This window comes from Macrotis lagotis, chromosome X (assembly GCF_037893015.1).
Source record: "Macrotis lagotis isolate mMagLag1 chromosome X, bilby.v1.9.chrom.fasta, whole genome shotgun sequence".
Taxonomy (NCBI): Eukaryota; Metazoa; Chordata; class Mammalia; order Peramelemorphia; family Peramelidae; genus Macrotis; species Macrotis lagotis.
The window spans coordinates 424,203,982-424,215,098 of NC_133666.1; the positions used below are offsets into that span (position 1 = coordinate 424,203,982).

The 11,117-nt window shown below is 32.7% G+C and overlaps 1 protein-coding gene across 5 annotated transcripts in view; it reads left to right on the forward strand.

The window, feature by feature from the left end:
* The window catches only part of PLAG1 (PLAG1 zinc finger), a 62,602-nt gene extending 51,962 nt beyond the window's left edge, over positions 1-10,640 (forward strand). For 2 of the 5 annotated variants that reach the window (XM_074205906.1, XM_074205907.1), the window contains exons 2-4: positions 95-193; positions 2,956-3,314; positions 3,862-10,640. In XM_074205906.1, the coding sequence (XP_074062007.1) occupies positions 3,073-3,314; positions 3,862-5,125 (1,506 nt within the window). In that variant the 5' untranslated portion in view covers positions 95-193; positions 2,956-3,072 and the 3' untranslated portion in view covers positions 5,126-10,640. Of the gene's footprint in view, positions 1-94; positions 194-2,190; positions 2,376-2,955; positions 3,315-3,861 lie in introns of all 5 variants that reach the window. The other 3 variants (XM_074205908.1, XM_074205910.1, XM_074205911.1) reach the window with 3 other exon arrangements.
* The last annotated feature ends 477 nt before the right edge of the window (positions 10,641-11,117 follow it).

Below are 11,117 nucleotides of genomic sequence, written 5' to 3' on the forward strand. Positions count from 1 at the left end.
ATAACTCAATCACATATTTCTTATCTTTTCTCTTTCGTCATTAAAAATGCTGGTTTCGTTATTGTATAGTCCATTCTTTTTTTTTATTTTATAGATCAGCCAAAATGGGAAGTACTGGATTCTGCTCTCCTCCAAGAAGAGTCAGTGGGACTGGTTAAGATCAGTATCTGAGGATTTTACCAGCTATCATCAGGTGTGCATTGAGCAAAATCATTGTAATTCTCTTTTATGTATGTATCTAAGATATAGCTTAACATGTCATTAGTTTAATGTATTTATTATTTAATATATGAAATTATTATTAGATATTAAACCTTGTGTTTATCCTGCAGTTATGAAAGCACCAAAAAAATTATACTTTGAATTTTGGTATTCTGTTAACTACAGATAGGCATTATTATTCATAAAATATTTTCAGCTGGTCTTAGAAAACTGTAATATTTGAGCATCAGTATTGAAATTATTCTTCATTGCTCAGTATGTACATCCAGGAGTAAAATATCTGACTCTTTTAAGAAATAACACTTAAAACCAAAAAGTGAACCATTGTCTAAAAGTATCAAGTGTATATTTCTACATATTTTCACAATTACACCTTTGATTTTTTTTTTTAGTACATTTCACTAACTCAAAGTTCATTCTACTTAATCCCATGCAAAAATTATATTTGTTCTGGTCAAGTTACATAATCTGACAACTATAGCCAATTTCTAAAAACCTGTGACTGTCATATGTGGCAACTTAGGGAAGTGACAAATATGAGTTTTTGACATTTTTAGTGCTATTTGTTTATAGGTACACAAGAGTATTATATTACTGATGGGAAATATGTCCTTGAGATTCTGACTTGGTAGAAATACTTGGCAGTATTATACACTGGCATACCTAACTGTTACAGCTAATCAAAGTTATTAATTTACAGATTTCTCAGGGATATGTAGAAACTCTTACTGGAATAGGGATGATTACAGGAGAAGAAATTTTTGAAGATCCTTAGAGCTAAGAAAATCTTGAGGACAGAAATATAGCATGTCAGTAACTAGCAATGTCAGTACTACTGATTCCTGATATATATATATATATATATATATATGCATACATACACATATATATATGTATATATATGTATATGTATATAGTATACTCAAAGAAAGATGGTATAAAACACTGCCCAGTTATCTGAATACTAATGGATTATTAAATTAAAATTTTGGTGTACATTTATGTGACACATTTGGATGAATTGCTCTGTGTCCTACCTTTTATTTATATTGTTACAATCTAGTTGCCTAAATATAGTAAGAGCAGGCCACTATGACATCATTTTTGCTACTTAGAGCTCTGTGATCTCTGGGTCCATTTGTGTCCTGAAAAAAAACAATATAATTACAGACTGAGCTTTAGTTTCCTTAGCTGTAAAATGAAGGGATTAGATTAGATGTGTGTGTGTGTGTGAATTCCTTTTGAGCTATTCTATAGATCTATGAGCTAGATAATTCCAGGAGATATTAACAATAGTGTCATTAAAGTTTTTTTCTGTTTAATAATTTGAAAAAAAGGAAATTAAATCCAAAACAGGCCACAATGCATGCATTGAGTTGTGTTGAGTTTTTATTCCAGAAATTGACCTTTTTTTTTTTCAAGATTCCCAGGTTAGGGGTGGCTAGGTGGCACAGTGGATAAAGCACCGGCCCTGGAGTCAGGAGTACCTGGGTTCAAATCTTGTCTCATACACTTAATAATTACCTAGCTGTGTGGCCTTGGGAAAGCCACTTAACCCCATTTGCTTTGCAAAAACCTAAAAAAAAAAAAGATTCCCAGGTTAAGTTATTTCTTTGTAAAATAATGAATTGAAGAAACATTGTCTTTTGGACACTGTAGGACAATAATTTATAATTACATATTTATTAAATACTTGATATTGGCAAGTCATTCACCTTTTCATTACTAGGTTTTTCCAAACTTTATAGTGCTTTCTTTCTATCTTCCATTGAAGAATGTCTTGAAGATTAATATTTATGAAGCTCTTTTAAGATCCTTGTTGGAATTTGGTGTTTTTTAAAGCCACATACTTTACATTATATACATCTTCCCAGTATAGGTTATAAATTCAGTTACTCTGACCCACAAACATTTTTGCCAGTTTGAATCACCTCATATAGTGAGTAGTTCAGTTTTACTGTTTTTTAGGTATTCTTGCGCAGACATTGTGCCCCAAGCAAGGTCTTTGATCCTTCCAAAATAATGACAAGGAGCCATGATCCTGACCTAATTTAAATTTCACAAGATTTTACCATTTCAAGATGCAGACTTGTTACGAAGATAAGACATTTCCAGTCTTGAACTCAGAAAGCCTATTGGGTGTGATAATACTGGTAAGAGGAGTAAATTGTTCATTTTGGGGGAGTACATTAACTCTTTTAGGCCTTCAAAATCCATTAAGTAAATAGCCTCTTCCAGTGTGCCAAATAATACATGAAAATTTTCACCTAATTTTACTATTTTCATATTATACAGTAATGTTGACAACAGTACTAAGTAGCACCAAGAAAAGTGCAGTCATGAATTTTTTTCCTGAAATGTTTGTTTTTATTCAGATATATGTACTCCTATTCCCATGTTTTTAAGAAAATTGAAGCTGACATAATACAGCTCTTCTTATTAATTTTGTGTGGGTATCTCCTATGATTTCCCTGAAACACTATTATCATCCCAAAATGTAAAGTTTGTTAGGTGGAGTTTCAGGGTATATGTGGAACTGTTCATCCTGAGCAATGCATTTAAATATAATTTTAACAAATATGAAGAAATCTACAGATATTACATTAGACCAGCTGAATCAAGTTTTATGGGTTTTTTTTTAAATTCAGAAGCATCACATAGCAAGTAAACTTTTTAAAAAAAAAATAAATTAAGTTTAGTTACAAACTAGTTGTTTCTTATTTTTTTTTCCAGTCCCCTTTTGCTTTCTTTTACGACCACATGAAACTTGAGAAGCCATCTAAAGCTAAATCATTTAGTGGAGTTGGGCAGTTCCCAAGTGTCCAACAAGAAGGCCTGGTTTAGGCTGCGATGGCCACTGTCATTCCTGGTGATTTGTCAGAAGTAAGAGATACCCAGAAAGTCCCTTCAGGGAAACGTAAGCGTGGTGAAACCAAACCAAGAAAAAACTTTCCTTGCCAACTGTGTGACAAGGCCTTTAACAGTGTTGAGAAATTAAAGGTTCATTCATACTCTCACACAGGAGAGAGGCCCTACAAGTGCACGCAACAAGACTGCACCAAGGCCTTTGTATCTAAGTACAAATTACTAAGGTATTAAACTCTCTTTATCTTTCAGATTATATTTTCTATTATGTTGGCCATTTTAGGCTCTTGTAAAAGTATTTATTTGTGTACACATTCTTCAGCTGATTTGCAGAGAGAGGAAATGTTAAGTAAATTAGATTTTGGATTGTTTTTAGAATTCCAAATTGCATTACTTTATATATTAATGTCTTTGGGTTCTTTTTAATAAAAAGCTTAATGAGAATAGAATTTCCATTTGTACAAGGAATTGCTACAAGAAAAATGTATGGACTGAGAATTTTTGGTTATGGACATTTACGTGAGTATGTTCAGTCTTACCTATTTGCCCTTGCTATGCTGGCTAAAAGCCAGCAAAAATTAAAATGACAACTTAAATGACTCAAATTTTGCTATAACTTAGGTATGTTCAGTTATCTTTGTAGCATCATATTGTAAGCTAAAAAGGTTCTATTGGGAAGAAACTTTAGCATAGGATTTTAGCTTCCTTTTTTAAAGTGAGCACATGTAATTTTTAATCAAAATAATTACTTACAGAATATATCTGTGTTTAAAGGCATATGGCTACTCATTCTCCTGAGAAAACCCACAAGTGTAATTATTGTGAGAAAATGTTTCACCGAAAAGATCATCTAAAGAATCACCTACATACACACAACCCCAACAAAGAGGCGTTTAAGTGTGAAGAATGTGGCAAGAACTATAATACCAAGCTTGGGTTTAAACGTCACTTGGCCTTGCATGCTGCAACAAGTGGTGATCTTACCTGTAAGGTATGTTTGCAGACTTTTGAAAGCACAGGGGTGCTTTTGGAGCACCTCAAAACTCACGCAGGCAAGTCTTCTGGTGGGGTGAAAGAAAAAAAGCACCAGTGTGAACATTGTGATCGCCGTTTCTATACCCGCAAAGATGTCCGTAGACATATGGTCGTGCACACTGGAAGAAAGGACTTCCTTTGTCAATACTGTGCACAAAGATTTGGACGGAAAGATCATTTAACTCGTCATATGAAAAAGAGTCATAATCAAGAACTTCTGAAGGTCAAAACAGAACCAATGGACCTTCTAGATCCCTTTACCTGCAACGTTTCTGTGCCTATAAAAGACGAGCTGCTTCCAGTGATGTCTTTACCTTCCAGTGAACTAACATCAAAGCCATTTACAAACACTTTGCAGTTAAACCTTTATAATACACAAATTCAGTCCATGCAGAGTTCTGGACCAGCACACCAAATGGTCACCACATCATTACCTTTGGGAATGACATGCCCAATTGATATGGAATCTGTTCACCCTTCCCACCATCTATCTCTGAAATATCCACTCAGTTCTACCTCATATGCAATTTCTATGCCTGAAAAAGAACAGCCATTAAAAGGGGAAATTGAGAGTTACTTAATGGAGTTACAAAGTGGTATGCCTTCCTCATCCCAGGATTCTCAAGCATCTTCATCTAAATTAGGCTTGGAGCCTCAAGTAGGACCCCTAGATGATGGATCTGGGGAACTATCCTTATCTAAAAGCTCCATTTCCATTAGTGAACCTCTAAACACATCATCTTTGGATTTTTCCCAGTTGTTCAATTTCATACCTGTAAATGGCCCACCCTATAATCCTTCTGTATCGGTGGGAAATCTTGGACTGAGCTATTCCCAAGAGGAGACACATTCTTCTTTGGCTCAGCTTCCACCACAGACCCAGGATCCTCAAGATCCTGCAAACAGTATAGGCCTTGGTTCTCTGCACTCCTTGTCAGCAGCCTTCACAAGCAGTCTAAGCACAACCACCACCTTACCACGCTTTCACCAAGCTTTCCAATAGGACATAAAAGCTGTCTTACTAAAAAAAAATTATTTGTAGAAATGCCTTAGGTGACCATTTTTAATGTAGTGCCTACATTAAGACATTATAAAAATCTCTGCTTACTTTGTATAATACCAATTTCATTAAGCCAGTAAGAAATTGAAACTAACTTTTTTAATGAGCTCTGAAACCGTTTGTGTTCAATTATGTTTACCTTGGTTAAGTCTCAAAGTGTTTTATCGTCTTTTCACTGCCAATTGATATGCTTTGCAAAATAATTGATATAGGAAAGCCATTATTGTCAAACTTCCATATATCCCCTGCTAAAAATTTTCAGATAGTAATCCTTTCATTTTTATCCCATAATAATGGCTCTATCCATTAATGTTTGGCTCAGTAAAAAAATATTTGCAACTGAATGTTAATTTATAAAATTTTGAGGGATACCTGGAGACTTCCTAAATTGTTAAGTAGCTTTGATTTGGTACATAATTTAAATATTTCCTATGAATTAAGAATCCAAATTTTTGTTGTTAAAAAAATGTTTTTATTTGTTATCACAATTTCAGGTCAGTATGTTTTGAAGACTTGCTATTGTCTGGATAAAATATTTGTGGTCTTTATTTTAAAACATTAAGAATTTTTTAAAACAGCCACTTTAACACAAAGCAACAGTATTCTCAAGAAATAATGCTCTTCTAGTCAATAAATATTTTCATTTTGACATGGAATAATATTATTTCATGTCACTGGTAGAAAGAACATAATGATTGACCTTGAAAAAAAGTATTCAGTAACAAATTAGTACCACAGATTATTCTATCATTTTTCAACTTTCAATTTAATTCTTAACTTCCTATCTTTCATCTTAGTGGTATTAAAATTAAGACATATTGGAGTCTTCAGAGTCTGTTCAAATCCATAGACCTCATCAATCTTTTCCACCTTTCACAGCCAAAGTGTGGGTCAAGTCCAGCCAGAAAATTTACATTGACTGTCAATTAGCCAACAATCAGAGAGCCAGCATAGATTTGCAAGTCAAGTATATTTGTAATCAAGTGAACCTTCTCAGTTTGTGTGGTGTGATTCTCCCGAGCAATAAGATAATAATCACACCTGCTAACCCTGGGAACTTGGTGAGGGACAATTTCCCCTGTTGCCAAGGTTTAAAACAGGACTCTTAGGAGTAAAGTAAAAGCATATTGCTTACACCACTTTTTACTTAATACACTCTAATTCTTCCCCAGTCTTAAGAGCCAAAAGTTAAAAAAAAAAAGCAAACCAAAAAACCAACCTCCCCCCAAAATCTCAGTCCTCCCCCAATTCAACAGTAAAAGCATGTTTTCTACATAGTACTAATTTTTTTCTTGCCATTTTTATAAGGAATTGAAAGTTCATGGCAAGTATCTTTGAAGCATTATACAAAGTTTTAAATGGCTAAACATATATACAGTAAAATCCCACTTTTGCACTTCTCTGGGAAATGAGGTTGGAGAAAATATTACAAATAGGCAGAAAGTGACAAGACAAATTAAAGTTGGACAGGCCGAATCCTAGTTAACATATTTTTGATGACCATAGAAAATTTTGCAGTCACCAAGTCAAGTGCCTTGCCACCTCATAGGTGCTTTTTTAATTGAATTAGATGATCTTTATCCATTCTGAGTACCTTTTCAAAGGACAAAATATTACAGCTCTTTCCTCATCCTTAGCTTAGAAATCCACCCAGGAGACCAATTCTATAGGTAGTCTTATAAGGTTTATGGGATTGTCAGAGGAACTGTGGATCTCTTAAAAGAAGAAAAAAAGGCAAAAAAAAAATTTGTGCCAAGCACTCAACAAAATAGCACATGTTAAACCTCTATTTTACAGGACTAGTTTCATTTAATTGATGGGGGTATTTCCCCAAGAATTTCTGAGAAATTTGTGCAAATTACTGAATCTAATACAGTAACAACATAACATATTTTAAAAGTTGGGGCAGGGAGAGGAGGTGTAAATTGTGAGGAAATGTAAATTATAATAATGTAAATAGGGGGTTTCACTGTATATATAGCACTTCACACAAACAAAATTGAACCCATTTAAGGAGTTATAGCTCCTACTATTTTATCTTGCTCTTGTTTTTGTTTATCCTGGGAGCAATAACAGGTGTAGTTTTTTATACTTATATTTAAATTTTATTACTAAAAAAAACTTTTTTATATAAAAAAATTTGTTCCAAAGGCATTAAGATGAGATTGTTAATGAGGAAAACCTTTTTTGACATCTCAGATTGTCGCTAAGCATTTGGTTTAGGTGACAGCTCTGAAAGTGGACGCTTAGCTCTGCTTCCTGCTTTCTTTAGTTTCTATGAAACAGATTGCTAATCTTAAACTGTAGTTGAATGATTCATGTATTCAATATTGCTGTTCTCACCATGTTAAGAAGGGAAAAAATGGTGCCAGAGCACAAATAAATAGAAAATATATATTTTAAAATAGCAATTATAAATTAAATAGCAAATGTGGAATCACTGCTTTATTCTGGCATTTGTTTTTAAACAGTAGAAATGAATTAATGAATTGAGACATTGGCCTTTATAGGCTGTAATTTTTTTCCTAATATAAAAGGAGTACCGGGATTAATTGACTAGACTTTTTTTGGAGGTAGGGTATGGCAATATTTGATATTAACCCTAATTCTTCCCATATTTTGAAGACCTGTAGTTCAGATACATGGAAGAACATCTATTGGGGCATCAGTATTAAATGAGTATATTCTTAATTTTCACGTATTCACCAGTTTCACCTATTGCAATCCCATAGGCTTGAAATTATACCTCAAAATAGGAGAGACTCTAGCCTAATTACTTTAAAATTGGCTATAGTAGTCATTAACCAATTTTGGAAGAGCATCTCTGAAAATACATATTAGTTTATTTGAACTGTACAGAATTCTGACCAGGATAATGACACAAGATTGGCTCTTAACATTCTGGAAAAAGATATTGTCCTGTGTTGATGTTTGTTGCAATTAGATTTGATTAAAAGTAACTTATTGCCAATGCTGTTTTCATTTTCCATTAACCAGAATCATTATTCTTAATATTTCTGGTAGTGCCTTAGCTTGGTTTTAAAAAAGGAATGGAACTGGTGATGGAAATTAATAAAAATATTTCATTTGTAAGTTTGAACCTCAGACAATATATTTAACCTCATTCAGTTAGAACTTCTATTCATGACTGCACTTTCTGTCACTGAACACAGAAGTATACCTATATGGAAGCAGATTGATACTGTAAGCAATATTAGCACACTAGTATATTATGAGTATTATATTTTTTATCTATTGGCCACTATTAAAATTTCCATTTTTAAAGCCCTAATACCAAGTTCAAATTTTAAAAACATAATATTTTATATGTCCTGGCTGATCATGCACCACTCTTTGTGCAACTCTTTAATTTCAAGTAGTGTTTCTTTCAAAAACTATATATTTTTTGTCTACTTGTTGCTTGTGCTTTATTAGTAGTAAAATTGTGGAATATAGTGATATATTGTGTTAATTTGGACAGTAGCGGTTTTTAAAAACCATATACTGACTGAAACATGAGCCAGAGCTGAGTGCTTTATTTTAAGCTAATAATGAATGTTAAAGAGGACATATTTTCAGGATCATTTGTCTAGTGAGCAATACTTGTATTATAGGCCAATATTTTAAAAAAATAAAGCTTGGTCAACCTCTATGTTACACATATTACAAGATATAGCACTTTCAAAAAGAAAACTTAAACCTTTTAAGAAATTGTCTTATAGGTTATGCTTTTTTATTATAAAATCTTTTATTATTTGTTTCAAGTGCCATTAGATTACATATATGTAGGCCTTTCATATATTGCTTTGTGTACAAAAATGGTAGACTTACTTTTAAACAGGTACATTTTACAGTGTTTTCTTATCAATTTGCTATATTGCACAGAATCCAGTGTGTTTTTTCATGATGTTTTACAATTTTTAAAACTAGATTTACATGTTTCAAAACACACTGTCTTCCCCGGGTACATTAAAACATATATACATCCATACCCCAGGCCATTAAAGTTTTTTCTAGCCTACTGAAAACCATATGATGTAGTGACTTTGGAGGAGATCTTTTAAACAATTATATTAAATATCCATAATTAGCTATGATAGATTATTATAAATCTATGATAAGTAGATGCCTATATTAACTTTGTCTTTTTTCTCATACTCTGTTTCAGCAGCCATCTCTCTACACATCCTACTCCACAGAGAATCTGTTGATTTTTATTTACCTATATAGACTTACATAACATTATGTAGGTTTATCCTGAAGATCCTCACTCAACCCATATACAAGACAGAATAAAACCAACATAGTTAAAGATGTATTTAAGTGATTTTTAAGGCCCTTATGCAATAAGGTTGTCAATGCTCTATGTTGGAAGGCAGTGTCTTTTGATAACATTTATCTAGCCCTAGAAATGACACAGAACTATTGCTAATCATATATAAACACTTTGCAGTATAAGCTTCAGTGGTACAGTTGAACCAGAATGAATGTTTATCTTCTCAGAAACACTCCTGCAATATTGTTCTTATTGGATCATGCTGCTAATGTAACTTGGGAAACAACTCCTCATGGTGCTACAAACCTTCCTGTCTCATTCAGATGTATTTTTATCCATAGAAAAAGGACTATGTTAGACCTATAGGTGTATGATATATTTTTATACTGTGACTTAATTTGTCATTAACGAACTTTTACAACACCACAATGTATTCATATGCACTTGCAAAAGGAAAATCTTGGACATGCAAACCTTACCAGAACAAGCCCAACTTTTGTTCATAAGATGACTGTTAGTTGAGGTGAATAATGGGCTTTTTTATATATAGTGTGGAGTGAAGAACATACTGTATATTACTAGAAGCCCTTTGAATTTAAAAGAAACTGGGAAACCATTAGGAAATGGATGATGTCGTACCTGAACATAAGTTGAATTGCTGATATTGTATTGAGGTAGTTTTAAAAAAAAAGTGTTTGGACTTGAATGCTAAAATATTCTAATGATAAAGTTTTGATTCAAAATAGAAAAAAAAAACACAAAAAACAAAACCCTGCATTCCAGACTGAATTTGTATATGTCTCTTGCATTTAAAATTGCTATCCTGTGATATGGGAAATCAAATTGCTTATCATGTATATGTACTTAAAATGTATTCACAAACTACTGTTGTATTTGTATAAAATATAGACAAAGATTGCATATATATTTTTGTGTATAAGCTCTGTGAAATAGCAATCACATTATGAAGCTGCAGCAGTACTTCATTTTAAACATTCACATCCAAAGAAACAGACTATTTATTATTCAGATATCCTGATATAAAATATAACTTGCTGCTATTAAACAATAGTGCTGCAGCTTCTCATGGCCTACAGTGTTATGTTTGCTGTACAAAAACAAAAAAAAAATATGTGAACACCACAAAATATATGAATAAAAATACAGAATGGTTTTAGTTAATGTAGAACCTCTGCCTGAAATCTTAATAGACCATGGTTTTGTTTGGTATCACAAAACAGATATTTGGTATTATTTTCCCTGTTAAAATGGATATTTTTTTTTCATTTATTTGGAATAAGATTATAATATTTAGCACCAGAATAGTATTTTGTGGGTGGAGTGGGAAACTTAGCTTATTTTTATTTATACTTTATATTTTTAAAAGGAAAACTGCAAAATGTAAAGAAACTAAGTTTCTGTGCAGAAGCAAATATGGACTAATAAAAAAAATACAGAAACTTGGGGTCAGAAAATTTAGTTTTTAGCCCAGTTCTTTTTTTTTTTAATTTTTTAAAATTCTATTTATTTAAGGCAATGGGGTTAAGTAACTTGTCCAAGGTAGTTAGGCAGTTATTAAGTGTTTGAGGCCACATTTGAATTTGGGTCCTCCTGACTCCAGGGCTGGTTTTCTATCCACTGCACCACCTAGCTGCCCCA